The sequence below is a fragment of the Phoca vitulina genome, unplaced genomic scaffold, assembly GCF_004348235.1.
Source record: "Phoca vitulina isolate PV1807 unplaced genomic scaffold, GSC_HSeal_1.0 scaffold59, whole genome shotgun sequence".
Classification (NCBI taxonomy): domain Eukaryota; kingdom Metazoa; phylum Chordata; class Mammalia; order Carnivora; family Phocidae; genus Phoca; species Phoca vitulina.
In genome coordinates, this window is record NW_022589762.1 from 2,638,476 (window position 1) to 2,656,103 (window position 17,628).

The 17,628-nt window shown below is 36.1% G+C and overlaps 1 protein-coding gene across 14 annotated transcripts in view; it reads right to left on the bottom strand.

Moving 5' to 3' along the window:
• Window positions 1-17,628, bottom strand: part of ERC1 (ELKS/RAB6-interacting/CAST family member 1) — a 548,010-nt gene that overhangs the window by 306,601 nt on the left and 223,781 nt on the right. For all 14 annotated transcript variants that reach the window (XM_032390726.1, XM_032390723.1, XM_032390722.1 and 11 more), the window contains one exon: window positions 11,796-11,931. In XM_032390726.1, coding sequence (XP_032246617.1) covers window positions 11,796-11,931 — 136 coding nt within the window. The remainder of the gene's footprint in view (window positions 1-11,795; window positions 11,932-17,628) is intronic.

A 17,628-nucleotide genomic window follows, 5' to 3' on the forward strand; every position in this document is an offset into this window, starting at 1 on the left:
GAATTGGGAAGCTACCAAAATATTCTTCATATCCTTAAATAAGAAGACTCCTATAGTCGAATGAGATTAGGGCAAAAGCTGTGACAGCTGTAACTTTAGGCACATTAACAAGAAGACTGGATTCTAGCAAATCCCATATAACCACTAACTCTCCTAATACACTCATCTGAACTTTGCTTCTTGACATCAGCTCTGTCACTGCAGCTTTAAGACTCTAGTCTCCAATGCCTTTCCTTCAAATCAAACATTCAAGAAGAACAGTGAGGGCAAAACAAACATTAAAAAATAATTTTTTGCTCTCTTCACACATTGCCCTCAAAATTAAAAGGAAAAAAGGTTTAATACTACAGTAACATAAAAAGAAATCACTTGATAATGACAGATCTTATGAAGCTTTTCCCTTTGTCAGCAGCAGAGGGAAAGTCACTGCAGATCTCACGTAGATTATCCAAGGTAACCCAGCCTCCCCTGTTCCCCCATCCCTTTCCCAATTTGGACTCTGCCTTGATTATGGAGGTCATTTCTTTGGGTTAATATATTAAGAGCTGCTTCCTTTGGAGTAAACACCACTTACCGAAAAGGCTTTAACACATTCTGAAAGATATTAATGTTAGCTGCTATCCATTATCCTTAACGTAAAGAGACAGTAATTCTTTATTACCTCCCCCCCCCCCCCACTGCTTATTCTTCCTCCCTTTTCTCCATCCCCCAAGCAAACACACAGAGCAGAAGATTGCATTAAAATCATTCAACATGTCAGAATTCAATTACCAACTACTCATATGCTTACTGGGGGAAAAAAACTGAAGCCAGATGCATTGATGAAGTCAATTTTAAGAAAAGAAAGCTAGCCTAACACAGAGACAGAATTTGGTTATACACCAACTACTTTTTATTTTAAGGAAATGCTTTGGGTTAAAATTGAAAGATATTTTCTTCCCCCCTCCTGTCCAAAGTCCCTTAAATATCTCCCCTGTTTAGAGAACTCTGTTACAACCTTAATTGTTAAAAATCAAAGTCAAACAAGAGGAGAAGGATTTCATTAAAGAAGTGGAAATATATACATATAAAATGATGCTTTTACATAAATAACTTTTACAGAGCATATAGTACAAATACCCCATGTAGATGAGCCAGGTTCTTATCCTAAAAATTCTGGGAGCTGGGTATCAGAAACTTGAGCAGGGACATAGGCTTTGCCTAATCTTACTGTACGTACATCTTCTCTGATCAATAATGCTTATAAAAAGAACAAGCATAAATTTTCAAAGTCTTTACCAAAAATCCCAAAGATAATCTTTTACTTAAAATAATAAACAACCGATGTGGTCCGTAAGAGGATGACTTTTGCCTTTGAGGTCTTGGCAAAGGGGATATATAGTGCCTGCTTCTGGTCTCTTAAAAAGAATCTTCTCGGAGACTTCACTTTCCAAATATAAAGGAGGAATTTCCACAACAACACAAAGGAAAGTATTAAACCATTCATTTCACTAAGATGAGGACACAGTACTTGTAAGAACTTTAGTGCCAGATGTAACTTTAACCACTCATTATTTTATGGAGAGCATTCTTATAATAAGCTAAAAGGATGTGGCTAAAAGTTTCCATAGAATAGGTCTAACCTAACAGTAGGAAGCAGCTTAGTAGGCCACCTACACACGAATATTACCAAGAAACATACCTTTAATACATTCCACTGGCTATCAAATAGAACTGAATTTTGGCCAGAGAGAAAAGTAACTAGAGTCCATTTCAACACCGTAGAGTTCCTTAAAATGATTTTATGACTTGTTTTGCTTTTTTCTAAATGGTAAAAAGCAGCACAGTTTGGGCAAAAAGCTTTAAAAAATCACACACATGCCAACAATTTGAGTAGGTGCTTCACCTGCAGGAAAACCAAATTTTCAAGTTAATTCCAGGAACTATGCAAAAGGCTGTTAAAATGGATGCTAATTTTATGTATACTTTTCCAGTGTAATCCCTAACTCTATTTACTATTTGCCGAGAACACCATAAAAACCCACCTATGCCATATTCTAGACAGAAAAAAAACCTGTCTTGCCAAGAAAAAAAATGAATTAAAGAGGAAGAAATGATATAGGATTATATCTTTAAATAGGTTGAGAATATCTGTTAAGAAACCAAAATTGATTTTTATAAGAACATCATTAATGTATCAGTGGTATCTAATCAGGTGACACATCACATACTATTTATAGAAAGATATCAGACAATCTTAAGTTTTCTAAAGGTTTTCTTAAATAATTATCCCCATGGCCAATGTGAAAACCAAAGATAAGTAGTCTTTGTTTCAGAAAGGAAAAAAAATCTTACCAAAATGGAAGAATTTTCATTTTTGATAGAGAAAATCCAATCAAATTTTAAAGAAAAACACAAAGGTTTCACTGATAATGCATCTAAAAAGAGAATATGCCTACATATATGTAAAGTTTCCCTATCTCTATTTCTATTGTTTTCACTTTCTTTGAACTTTATTCTTAATATTCATTGGTCTCAGGAGAGCTAACTCACAAGAGCCACAGTGTTCTTTCAGCAGCGCCATTAATCTCTGTGACAGTACCCTCTCTCAAGGTTAAATTCAAATACTTATTTTTGTTATAAATAAAAACAAAGCACTAAACCACTATTGATATGAGATTCCTCCCCTTTCAGTCTACTTTGTCGTATTAGAATATGACTAAAACTTGTAGTTTGGTCAAAAGACAAAGTGAGTGTTACTGCTTAAAGAATAAAAATATTTAAGGTAAAGATTCTCAACTAACCAAAAACCCGACATTTCCTTTGTTAAAATATGTGAAGTCCTTAAAGGGTAACCTATGAAATTTTAGAGAATATTAGGATGCTAAATGTTGTAGCATCATACAAAGATTTTTTTTAATTTGTAACTAAACCTTTAAATTTTATTTTATTATTTATAACAATGATTATAGCTGTACTTAATGAACAATACTTCAATATTTCTGAAAAGAAATGTTTAAAACAGCCCTTAACCCAAGGCAGATATAAACTAGTTGAGAAGAGAAAGTGATTAAATCACACACGAACAATTATAAAATATTAAAAAGTAGAAAACAATAAAGTATAATTAAACACACAGGCTGAGGAATAAGGAATAAGACAATAACAAAACAGGGTGTAGAGGATCATTAACAAAAGGTTCATTTAAGCCAGAATCTTTAAGTGGTAAAACTGGAAATCCAAAGAAAAAGGATTCTGTGTAGAAAAAGAGCACAGATTAGAAAATCAATAAACTATATTTAAGAAACATAAACACTATCAGCTTCTCTAGGATACAGTAGCTATGCTAGTAAGTATCTCACCTAAAAATGAGGTCAGAAATAAAGGTTTAGTTGATGGGAGATTCCAAAGGCCAGGCTAAGATGTTTGTGAACAAGGAGGGTTCTGGACATCTATTGATGCCACTGAAATCAATAAACACTTTTAGAGAGAACAGACTATGTACAAATGTACCAAAACCTGGTTCCCAAACTCAAATATGTTGGGGAAACAACACACAAATTACTAGTATATAATACAAAGTAAGCAAAAATAAGCTCTGAAATCAAAGCAGAAACAAAATCTAATGGAATTACAACAGAGGGCCTGATTAATTCCAACTGTGAGGATTTAGGCAGGCAGCACAAAAGGGAGGGAGCATTTATCTGAACCTTAGAAGATGGGCAGGCTTTCAGCAGAGAGCTTTTCTAATCGCAACATCACCATCAGTCAATTCAGCTAAGATTATGCTTTCATATCATGTTTATTTAGGAAGGAAGCCCTTGTTGCTGGGATTTGCCTAGTTTCAGTTTTTTATACAGCAATTACTTAGGAACTGCACAATAACACACCTTGACATATCCAGCATACCACAGCACAGTGACAGTTCCATAATAGGCACTCAATAAATGTTTACTGAGGACAACTACAGATTATCCTGAAATCTTATTTAGCCAATTAAAGTAAAATATGGCTTACAAAAAATATTAATGAAACAACTCAGAACTAAATTTAATACAGAGCTAAGTTCTTGAGTAAGGAAAACAAAATTTGGCAAAATTAAATGCTGAATATCAAGAAAGAGGCACTATAATTAAAAACATGATAATAAGAAAGGCTCATTGCCAATATGTGCCGCATTGTTTTTATCATTCATGTCCTATATTGGTGAATTTCAACTGGAATTGTAAAATAGTTTAGATGTATGTATGGATCATACTAGAAACACTTTATTTTTTTATTTTTTTTTTAGATTTTTATTTATTTATTTGACAGAGACAGAGAGAGACACAGCGAGAGAGGGAACACAAGCAGGGGGAGTGGGAGAGGGTGAAGCAGGCTTCCCGCTGAGCAGGGAGCCTGATGCAGGACTCGATCCCAGGACCCCGGGATCATGACCTGAGCCGAAGGCAGACACTTAACGACTGAGCCACCCAGGCGCCCTAGAAACACTTTAAATAACCATTGTATAATCAAGTCTTAATATTAGTCACATATATACCTAAGAAAGACATTACAAAGACCTTGTGAGGGACAGTGAATTTTGGCGAGGGTGTGACAGAAAAATTGTCCAAGGCAAGTGTCTGCATCAATATAGGACTATCTATCTCCAAGGTCAATAAGTTATAATGGAAGACATCTATCTACCTTAACCCAGGGAGATCACTGCTCTTGACCATTTTGAATACATTGGATCACACCACTCAACCATGCTGTCCTCTTTCTCAGTCTCTCAGCACCATTAACATGAAGTACTTACTTCCTCTCTGGAGACAATCTTCTCTCTTGCCTTCTATAATGCCACACTCTCCTTTTTTCTCCCACCTCAACTGGTCTTTTCATTTGTTTCCTTTCAAACACCACCTTCTCCTACCCAACCCCATCTCAGCCTACTGAGGACCTTAAGGGCTCAACTCTAACTCCATGTTCTTCTGTTAATATTTTACCTCTAGATGATGTCACTGATTCTTATGGAGTTCCGTATGATTTTTAAACTCAAGTCCCCCAAATTAATTTACCATAATTTCTATTTATTACTTGCTTAGTTTTATCATTATGGTATATTGTCTTCCCCATATGACAATATGCTCCAGAAAGGCAGGAAATATGCCTTTTCACTACTGTAACCAACTCTAGCAACAGACCTTTACACTTAGAAAGCATTTGATAAATTTATATTGAATAAATGAAAGACATCAAGGAAAATGAGTAAAACTTAAGCCTAATATCTTAGAGGGATACAGACTAGTCAAGGTACATCAACTCTAACAAAAGAGCCATATTATCGTATCATGGCTTTATGATTTGGGTCGAATTTTCAGAATAATCAACTTGTTCAACTAAATTCTACATTAAATTAAGCCTTTAGGATATCAAACAATATGGGGAACACAATAATATCTGCATTGCAAACTTAGAAATGGCATTTGAAAAAAAGCCCAAAATATCTATCCTGTATCATTAAGCTTGCAGGTAAGAGATTTTTGAAATTTATAGCTCCCTTATTTCAAGGGGATGGGAAAGTGAAGTAGGTAATGAAAAGTGCTAAGAGAGTCAATGACAATTTTAAATAAATTTTTTATTCTGAACTAATTATAAACAAACAGAGAAGATGCAAAATTAGTACACAGATCCCATATACCCCTCCACCCAACCTCCTCTCATGTTAAGAGCTTACATAACCACAGTAACAAGGATCAAAATTATGAAATTGACATTGGTACAATACTTTTTACCAAATTAAAGACCTTATTCTAATTTCAACAGTTTTTCCCTAATGTCCTGTATCTGTTTCAGGATTCAATCCAGGGTCTCAAATTTCATTTAGTTAACACTTTTTCTAAGTTACCACCAATGCCCCTATAACAGTGGTCAGTCTTTGTCTTTCATGATCTTGATACTTTAAAGTAAACTGAACAGTTATTTTATAAAATGTCCCAGAATTTGGATTTGTCTGGTATTTTCTCATGACTGGAATAAGATTATACATTTTGGAGAAAGAGCAACATAGAAATGATATTGCCTCCTTCTCAGTATATCTGACTACTGGTAATGTTAACCTTGATCATTTTGTTAAGGTGGTGTCTGCTAGGTCTGTTAACTGAACAATTACAGTCTTCTCTTTATAATTAATAAACATCTAAGGAATGTATTTTGAGACTATGCCAGTCTTATTATTCTTTAAATGTTCACCCACTAATTTTCACAATCATCAATGGATCTTGTCTGCAACAATTATTACTGAGGTGTTTGCTTCATGGTAATTACTTAAAATCTATTTCCTTCTACACTTATTAATTAGAAATCTTCTTTAGGAAAGAGCTATCCTTACTCCTGCACTTACTTATGCATTTGATTATTTATATCAGTAAGGACTCATGAATATTTCATTCTATGGATTAAAATGTCATTATTTATCTTTTTACTCAAATTGTTTTAGCATGAGATATCAGGGGCTCCTTTAGGTTGGCTCCTATGCTCTTTCCACAAGCCCCCATTCTTCTGTTGAGCACTTTTCCGATTTTCTGGAACCACAAAGTTATCCAAGCTCACTGTTTATTTTCCCTACCCCAGGCCTGGAATCAACCACTTCTCCAAGATGCTTTGGTCCATTTCACTGGAGAATGGTATATAGCAATCAAAATCTGGGTGTTAGGTATGCTTATTGCTTCTAAGCCCTCTTAATGGACAGTTAGGAAATATAAGCATGTATAATAACCCCATACATATACGCATATCAATATTTCTATCTGCATATAAATTAAATACATCTATCTGCATATAAATTAAATACCATGACTTCATACTAATATCTCTGATTCCAGTCCAACACCACAGGGCTCATTTAAGCCTTCCCACTTTACTTATTTATAAATTCTTTCTTGAACAATGAAAACCTCAGTCTTCATTATCAATATTTATTTGAATTCTAGTACACATATCAAGTGCTTTCAGAATGGCTAGCCTATCCTTTGTGAGAAACACACTTATTACTAGATTACAACATTTATATATGGTTCTTTTTGTCTTTAGCTTAATAGCATTCAGTCAAGAAAATGTTTTCCAAAGCTACTTAGGTTAGTTCCCCGCCCCTTCCCTGCCCCTTTGAGGGTGTTTGTATTATTTGTTTATAAAACAGGTTCACTTGTTAGTGTTTGTATTCTCTTTTGGTTTCCCCCAATGCATCTTGATTGGTTTTGTTTACTTAGGTTTTAGAGTATGTGAAATATTACTATGGTTTGGAGAGTCAGAGCTATTCTCTAAAGAGATATGCTAAGGGAAGGTTCTCCTTAAACCTACCACCCCAATCCCATTTCCCCCTTCTTTCCACTCTTCTCCCCACCACTCCAATAGATAGGTGGTCTCTTTACTTTCTACTTTACCCTTCCTGTTTTCCTTTGTAAAAAAGATCAGATATGTGTGTATTTTCTTATACCAAGTTTAGCATACTGTAGATAATTTTTGTGCTTTTTTTTCTCCCCACTTAATGGGATGCCCAGGAAATCAATCCATATCAGTTCATTAGAGATCTTCCTCTCTTTTTCAAAGCTGCCAAGTCTCCAATGTATGGATGTACCATAGTAGATTCAAGCACTCTCCTATCTATGGGCAATTAGGTTGTCCAATAGTTCACACTTACCAACAACACTGCAAATAACTTTTTACATAAGTATTTTTATATTTCTGGAGATGTATCTTCAGATACAAGATGATGGATACCCAGGTCAATAAGTTAACTGCATATGTATATGATAATTATAACCTACATTAAAAAATCTTGTTTGAGACTTTACTAATTTTTAAGAGTATAAAGGGACTTCTAAAACCAAAAAATTTGAGACTAGTTAATATACCCCAGTTATGACTGTCCAAAACACAAAGGTACAAACAGAATACAATGGTATGGCAATGTCATATCTCAAGAAAGGACACTCATAACTAAGGCCATGATAAACAATGACCATGTTTATAGTTTGCAGATTTCTAGGTTCTCTTCATTTTCAGGTATCATTTTCATTTCATATGTAAGGAATTTGTTTAATCTTTTTAGAACATTTTTAATGTGTTGAGCCAAGAACAATGAGTAAAGTAACAACTTATTTTCAAACTCATGTTCTGCCAAAAAGGAGTACTTTTAGTTCCATCTGAATATTCAAAAAATGGAAAACTGGGAAGAAATGAAGTTATCTTTTCAAAACACTTTCAAGATAAAACATGAAATTTTGAATTAAAAAAAAACAGTACAGTAAGGACAACAAATGTGCAAATGTTACACACAACTATCATGAACAAACCTCACACATGATGTTGAACAAAAGAAGTCACAAAAGAATAAATATGATGACTCCATTTATATAAAATAAAAATATGCAAAACTAACCTATACTTTTTATTTAATATATACACAGGTTGCAAAGAACAATAAAAGTCGAAATAATAATTTCCTCTGGAGGAAGGGAGGAAATAATGATCAGGAAGGAATATCCATGTGATTTCTGGGATGCCAGTAATCTTCTCATTTCTTGAGATGATCACTTTGTATGTATTATTTACATTGTGTGTATACATGTGTTTTATTATGTATTTTTTAAAATATATTTACCTTTCAGAAAAAAGAAAGGTAAATTTAAAAAGCAGTACTACTGCTTTGCAGCAAATTGTAACTTCTGCTAGGAAGAGAGAAGCCACAATAAACTACCATAGCTGGCAGTCAGTCACTGAATAACAAAACGTGAAAATGAACTTTCTTGTTTTAAAGCAGGTTCGAATCTTCACAAACAAAACATACTATGTATTTATTAATATGATCAATAGAATTAATCTTTGGAAGGCAGGTGGCATCTGATAAAGATTAAATATTCATTAGTCATCAAAATTGAAAACATTAAATATAAAGTATTTTTTAACAAGATAGAGAATATATTATAATCATAGAATTATGATGTCTAGAATGGAAATACTAAAATAATTCCTTCCATTTGCATTTCCTATTTCATAAAAAAATCAATAGATGAGCCCAAATATATATTCAGAAATTTAAAACACAAAAACATTCAGGTAGTAAGAGCTATTGTTAATATAAAACCTAAATCAATTGCTTTTCTACTATTCAACTCCCATGAATTCTATGATTAGCCATTTCTCCAAGAATCTCTAGCTTCTTTTAGTGGGACATCCTATTTAGAGATCATAATCTTAGTGCTAGGGATATTGACTACCACTAAGTTGTCATTTGTAAGGAAATGGTTAAGAAGTAAGTGGCAGAGTTAGTAAAAGAGCTGAGATCAGATGCAAAGTATCCTATTTGTAATCCTATGCAGTTTTCATCCATGTGTATCTTGCATATGGCCATGAACTATCACTTGTCATAACTTTTATATCTATCACTTACTGAGACACCTTGGAAAAATCATTCATCTACTCTAAATTAGTTTTCTATGTAATATATAAATAAATAATCTGACTTACTTCTTAAATTATACGAAGAGGAAATAGGAGATTACATGTGAAGGCTCTTTTGATGTTAACATGAAAACTGACAAAAGATTAAAAGGGCATCTTTCAGTTTACACAGACTAGTAACCGAAAATATTAAAGGGACAGAGGGCACAAGACAAATGAAACAGTTAAGGAGGTAACAGAAATAAGGGCTTGTCTTATAAAATAAATATTTTCTGTAATTACAAACAATGTGATCCTAGTTCAACAAAGGAGGTTGAATGAAATCCTAGAAATAGCCTGTTATATAATTTCTTTTTTTTTTTTTTTAAAGATTTTATTTATTTATTTGACAGAGAGAGACACAGCGAGAGAGGGAATACAAGCAGGGGGAATGGGAGAGGGAGAAGCAGGCTTCCCGCAGAGCAGGGAGCCCAGGACCCTGAGATCATGACCTGAGCCGAAGGCAGACGCTTAACGACTGAGCCACCCAGGCGCCCCAGCCTGTTATATAATTTCAGATATAAAGATGCCAATTGAAACTTGTGAGCAATTAAATAATTTCCTATCAACAACCTATGAAATTGTTAGCAATGAAGAAAAATAAGACCCTCACGATACAAAATACCCTAAAATAATTTAAATTAAAAAGTAAAGGTAAGAGGCACCTGGGTGTCTCAGTCGGTTAAGCATCTGCCTTCGGCTCAGTTCATGATACCAGGGTCCTGGGATCAAGTCTCACATCGGGCTCCATGCTGAGCAGGGAGTCAGCTTCTCCCTCTCTCTCTGCCCCTTCCCCCGGCTGTGTGCACTCTGTCTGTCTGTCTCTCTCAAATAAATAAAATCTTTAAAAAAATATATAAGTAAAAAATGAAAACCCAGAACAACTTAAAAATATTTGTAGATAAATATTTATGTGTTCCCAAAACAGGAGTAAATGAACCAAAAAATGCCTGGGGAAAAGGCCAACATGGAGGAGACACAACATTTGATTTACATTAACAAATGAAAATTTAAGACATGAATAAATACTTAGCCTCACTGGTAATCGGAGGAATATAAATTAAAACAAAACCTAAATATTTTCCATCCATCAGATTAGCATTTAAAAAAAAAGGGAGGAAGAGAAAATTGACAGTACTGACTGTTGTTGGCAAGAGGGAGGGAAAACTAGTATGCTGCTTTATTAAAAGGTGCTGCATTTGAGAAAATGTATACTATTCCTATAAGGACTATGCATTTTATAATCAATAAAATTTATATAAAAGATGAATGAAAAAAGAAATTAAAAACATGTCTGAAATGGATTTGTTATAAAGCCTAAAAATGGCTTCCACAGTTATAACTCCTCCAAATCTCTCCAGTAAAGATTTCATGATAATGCAACTGTGACACACTCTCCCATACCCAATTCGAAGTTGTAACGAGAGAAAAATGAAGCGGCAATGGCTTAGCAGTCTTAGCAGAAGTTTCAAAGGTTTCTAGCAAAGTATATGATATTCTTCTCTAAAATTTAAACCTTCATTCTGACAGGCTAGAGATCCAGAAAGTCTCAGTTAAAATCATGGCTGAGCCACTTTGAAAACTGTGTGCATTTAGGCAAATAATTCAATTTCTCTGAGTCAGTTTCCTTATCTATAAAATATGTACAAAACCATCTGTCCCACAGGATCACTGTAAAGGTTAGAAACCATGAATGACCAGGGCCTAGGGCCAAGTACTGGGCCCATATGGGCACTTCTAATATCATCACTACTATTATTATGGACACTAATTGCACCCTAATTTGTGAATAATTAGGTTTACACATCAATTATCACTCCACTGAAGTGAAAAAGTATAGTTTATACATCCTGTATGACTGCGAAATACATTCTCTAAATTGAATGCTTAAAAAGCATGGAAAGAAAGAGGGAGAGGGCAAAATGGAAAAGACAGGGGAAAAGGGAAAAGAAGAATGAAAAACAAAGAAGGAAGTTAAACAGACATGGACCAGGTTTAGCAATGCACTTTAATGAAGGAAAACAGTAAACAGTAACACTGACCATCCTAAAGCTTAAGAGAACCCACTCATTAAACTGACATTGAACTTACCAATTTAAATGCGATCAACTTGAAGCAAGGTGAACTTTCTCCTATGCTGAGGTGTCCTCACAAAGCTGTGGAATAAAACTTGCCTTTTCTATTTAAAGCCATTCCTTTATTGCTAAACAGTCGGTCTCAGAGGAAGGCAGCAAGCAGGGTTAGAAAGAGAAAAAAGAGGAGGATAAAGATGAAGAGGAAAACAACATGCAATTATGGATCAAATCTCTCCTTTCAGATTGTCCAGGTGTTCTAACCTGTAGTTGTTGGGAACTGTCGTTGAGATTATCCTCCCTTCGTCGAGCCTCCTCAAGCATCTGTGCACTCTTCTTCTTTTCCACCTGTTCCTTGTGCTTCAGATTTGCTACCTTCTTATTCTGGTCTTTCACTTGCCTATTGAAAAAGGGGAGAAAAGCCAAGCTTTTCATATATATGCATAGAGAAGAATATTTTCATTTACAAATCTATAGCACCGACACCAAGTAACAGCTGAAAACCAACAAAGAATTCTTCCTGCAGGATTTTTCTAACAATTCAAAATTCTTTCCTACCAAGAGTAGCAAATTGGTAAAAATGATGTTTCAGAAACTAAGTTTTAGCATGTACTTTATGAAGCACAAGACCATAAAACAAAAGAAATGCATGGGATACTCTGAAGAAATCAATTCAGATATTTATGTTGGAAATAGGGAAAGGCTACCAACATCAATGCTATGAAACAGTAGAGTGGCCAATTAAGGTTTGGTAATCTAACACTAATTTTACTATTATTAAATATTTCAAACTTTCAAAAGACTATATATAATATATATGAATCTGAAAATAATGATGTAACAATCTGGGAACCCATCTTAAGCAACAAAAGATTATACGCACTTGTGAAGTTCCCAATCCTATTCCACTGCCTCCACGCTAAAATAAGAATGATTTATGGGGGAAGGAGAAAGATGGCGGAGGAGTAGGAGACCTAAATTTTGTCCGGTCCCAGGAATTCAACTAGATAGGGATCAAACCATTCTGAATACCTACGAACTCAACAGGAGATGGAAGAAAAGAATAGCAACAACTCTCTGAACAGAAAAGCGACCACTTTCTGGAAGGTACGATGTGCGGAGAAGTGAATCTGAGGCAATATTCGGGAGGATAGATGGTGGGGGAGGGGGCCTCCGTCGGCCGCTTCTGGCAAGTGATAAGAGCAGCAGAGCACAAAATCGGAACTTCTAGAAGTCGGCTCCGCTGAGGGACGTCGCTCCAGTGAGTAAGCGGGGGGTGGAACCCTCGTGGGACAGTGTGGTCTCAGGACCCTCGGGGTCACAGAAAGACCGGGGGTGCCTGAGTGTGGCAGAGCTCCCAGGGATCAGAGCGGGGAAGCTAGCTGCAGAGACGGAGCTGAGGAGCGGGCTCTCAGCTCGGGGTTGCCATAAACCGTGATCCGAGGCACAGTCGGGCCCCTGCTCTTCCAGCAGGGACCCAACAAGCGGCAGATCCGGGGAGACTCCCCTTCCTCCCCCGGGAGGAGCGGCGCGGGAGCACACTGCAGGTATCTGCTGGATTTGGAGACTCCACATGGGGTCGGGTGCCAGAGATAGAAACGCTTGGTCACAGGCCGGGTGAGCATGGAGTGCGGCCAGAGACTGGGGAGACGGGAGTGACTGACTGCTTTTCTCTGGGGGTGCACTGAGGAGTGGGGCCCCGAGTTCTCGGCTCCTCCGGGGCAGAGATTGGGAGACCGCCATTTTCACTCTCGTCCTCCAAAGCTGTACGGAAAGCTTGCAGGGAACAAAACCTCCCAAGAGCAAACCTGAGATTACTTAGCCCGGACCCGGCGAAGGCGGGGCAATTCCACCTACGGCAAAGACATTTGGTAACCACGGCAAGAGGCCCCTCCCCCAGAAGATCAGCAAGAACTGCCAGCCAAGACCAAGTTTACCGATCAATGAGAACAGCAGAACTCCAGCGCTAGGAGAATAATGCACATAGAATTCATGGCTTTTTTACCATGATTCTTTAGTCTTTCAAAATTAGTTTTTTTTTTAACTGTCTTTTTTTTTTTAATTTTTCTTTTTCCCTTTTTCAACCAACATCTTATCAATCCTTTTAAAAAAATATTTTTTATTTTTCATTTTTAGAGTCATGTTCTATCCCTTCATAGTAGTTACCCTTATTTTTGGTATATATAAATAAGTTGTTCTCTCTTTAAAATTTTGGGACACAGTTTTTTCTAACAGACCAAAATATACCCTAAATCTCTAGTGTATGGCTTTGTTCTATCTAGTCTCCTGCCTGATCACATTCTCTCCCTTTTTTTTTTTTTAAATCCTCTTCTTTCTTTTTTCAACCAACTTCTTATCAATTCCTTTTATATAATTTTTTATAATTTTCATCATTACAGTCATATTCCATCCCTTCATCGTATTTACCCTTATTTTTGTACATATATAAGTTTTTCTTTCTTTAAAATTTTGGGAGGCACTTTCTTCTAACAGACCAAAATACACCCAAAATCTAGTGTGTGGCACTGATCTATGCACCAGTCTGATCATATCTGATCATATTCTGTTTTTTGTTTGTTTTTATCTTGTTCTTTTTCTTTTTTTTTCTTTTTTCTTTCTTTCCTTTTCCCCAGGTTTCAGGTCTCTTCTGATTTGTTTAGTGTATATTTTTCTGGGGTCGTTGTTACCCTGTTAGCATTTTGTTCTCTCATTCATCTATTCTCCTCTGGACAAAATGACAAGACAGAAAAACTCACCTCAAAAAAAAGAACAAGAGGCAGTACCGACTGCCAGGGACCTAATCAATATGGACATTAGTAAGATGTGAGAACTAGAGTTCAGAATGACGATTATAAAGATACTAGCTGGGCTTGAAAAAAGCATGGAAGATATGTGAGAAACCCTTTCTGGAGAAATAAAAGAGCTAAAATATAACCAAGTCGAAACCAAAAGGCTATTAATGAGGTGTAATAAAAAATGGAGGCTCTAACTGCTAGGATAAATGACGCAGAAGAGAGAATTAGTCATACAGAAGAACAAATGATGGAAAATAAAGAAGCAGAGAAAAAGAGAGATAAACAACTCCTGGATCATGAGGCAGAATTCGAGAGATAAGTGATACCATAAAGCAAAACAACATTAGAATAATTGGGATCCCAGAAGAAGAAAAAAGAGAGAGAGGGTTAGAAGATATATTGGAGCAAATTAAAGCAGAGAATTTCCCTAATTTGGGGAAGGAAACAGGCATCAAAATCCAGGAGGCACAGAGAACCTCCCTCAAAATCAATAAAAATAGGTCAACACCCTGACATCTAATAGTAAAACTCACAAGTCTCAGAGACAAAGAGAAAATCCTGAAAGCAGCTCGGACAAGAGGTCTGTAACCTGCAACAGTAGAAACATTAGATTGGCAGCAGACCTATCCACAGAGACCTGGCAGGCCAGAAAGGACTGGCATGATATATTCAGAGCACTAAATGAGAAAAATATGCAGGCAAGAATAAAGAATACTATATCCAGCTAGGCTGTCATTGAAAATAGAAGGAGAGAGAAAAAGCTTCCAGGACAAACAAAAACTAAAGGAATTTGCAAACACGAAACCAGCCCTACGAGAAATATTGAAAGGAGTCCTATAAGCAAAGGGAGAGCCTAAAAGTAACATAGACCAGAAAGGAACACAGACAATATACAGTAACAGTCACCCTGCAGGCAATACAATGGCACTAAATTCATATCTTTCAATAGTTACCCTGAATGTAAATGGGCTAAATGCCCCAATCAAAAGACACAGGGTAACAGACTGGATAAAAAACAAGACCCATCGATATGCTGTCTGCAAGAGACTCATTTTAGACCCAAAGACACCTCCAGATTGAAAGTGAGGGGGTGGAAAACCATTTATCATGCTAATGGACATAAAAAGAAAGCTGGGGTGGCAATCCTTATATCAGACAAATTAGATTTTAAACCAAAGACTATAATAGGAGATAAGGAAGGACACTATATCCTACTTAAAGGGTCTATCCAACAAGATCTAACAATTGTAAATATTTATACCCCTAACATGGGAGCAGCCAATTATATAAGCCAATTAATAACAAAAGCAAAGAAACACATCGACAACAGTACAGTAATAGTGGGGGACTTTAACACCCCCCTCACTGAAATGGACAGATCATCTAAGCAAAAGATCAACAAGGAAATAAAGGCTTCAAATGACACACTGGACCAGATGGACTTCACAGATATATTCAGAACATTCCATCCCAAAGAAACAGAATACACATTCTTCTCTAGTGCCCATGGAACATTCTCCAGAATAGATCACATCCTAGGTCACAAATCAGGTCTCAACCGGTACCAAAAGATTGGGATCATTCCCTGCATATTTTCAGACCACAATGCTTTGAAACTAGAACTCAGTCACAAGAGGAAAGTCGGAAAGAACTCAAATACATGGAGGCTAAAGAGCATCCTACTGAAGAATGAATGGGTCAACCAGGAAATTAAAGAAGAATTTAAAAAATTCATGGAAACAAATGAAAATGAAAACACAACTGTTCAAAATCTTTGGGATGCAGCAAAGGCGGTACTAAGAGGAAAGTATATAGCAATACAAGCCTTCCTCAAGAAACAAGAAAGGTCTCAAATACACAACCTAACCCTACACCTAAAGGAGCTGGAGAAAGAACAGCAAATAAAGCCTAAACCCAGGAGGAGAAGAGAAATAACAAAGATCAGAGCAGAAATCAGTGAAACAGAAACCAAAAGAACAGTAGAACAGGATCAACGAAACTAGGAGCTAGTCTTTGAAAGAATTAACAAGATTGATAAACCCCTGGCCAGACTTATCAAAAAGAAAAGAGAAATGACCCAAATAAATAAAATCATGAATGAAAGAGGACAGATCACAACCAACACCAAAGAAATACAAACAATTATAAGAACATATTATGAGCAACTAAATGCCAGCAAATTAGATAATCTGGAAGTAATGGATGCATTCCTAGAGATGTATGAACTCCCAAAACTGAACCAGGAAGAAACAGAAAACCTGAACAGACCTATAACCACTAAGGAAATTGAAGCAGTCATCAAAAATCTCCCAACAAACAAAACCCAGGGCCAGATGGCTTCCCAGGGGAATTCTACCAAACATTTCAAGAAGAATTAATACCTATTCTTCTGAAACTGTTCCAAAATATAGAAATGGAAGGAAAACTTCCAAACTCGTATTATGAGGCCACCATTACCTTGTCCTCAAACCAGACAAAGACCCCATCAAAAAGGAGAATTACAGACCAATATCCCTGATGAACATGGATGCAAAAATTCTCACCAAAATACTAGCCAATAGGATCCAACAGTACATTAAAAGGATTATTCACCACGACCAAGTGGGATTTATTCCTAGGCTGCAAGGGTGGTTCAACATCTGCAAATCAATCAATGATACAATACATTAATGATACAATACATTAATAAAAGAAAGAACAAGAACCACATGATCCTCTCAATAGATGCAGAAAAAGCATTTGACAAAGTACAGGATCCTTTCTTGATCAAAACTATTCAGAGCATAGGGATAGATGGTACATACCTCAATATCATAAAAGCCATCTATGAAAAACCCACAGCGAATATCATTCTCAACAGGGAAAAACTGAGAGTTTTCCCCCTCAGGTCAGGACCATGGCAGGGATGTCCACTATCACCACTGCTATTCAACATAGCATTAGAAGTCCTAGCCACAGCAATCAGACAACAAAAAGAAATAAAAGGCATCCAAATCGGCAAAGAAGAAGTCAAACTCTCACTCTTTGCAGATGATAGGATACTTTATGTGGAAAACCCAAAAGACTCCACCCCAAAACTGCTACAACTCATATAGGAATTCAGTAAAGTGGCAGGTTATAAGATTAATGCACAGAAATCAGTGGCATTCCTATACACCAACAACAAGACAGAAGAAAGAGAAATTAAGGAGTCGATCCCATTTACAATTGCACCCAAAACCATAAGATACCTAGGAATAAATCTAACCAAAGAGGCAAAGAATCTATACTCAGAAAAGTATAAAATGCTCATGAAAGGAATT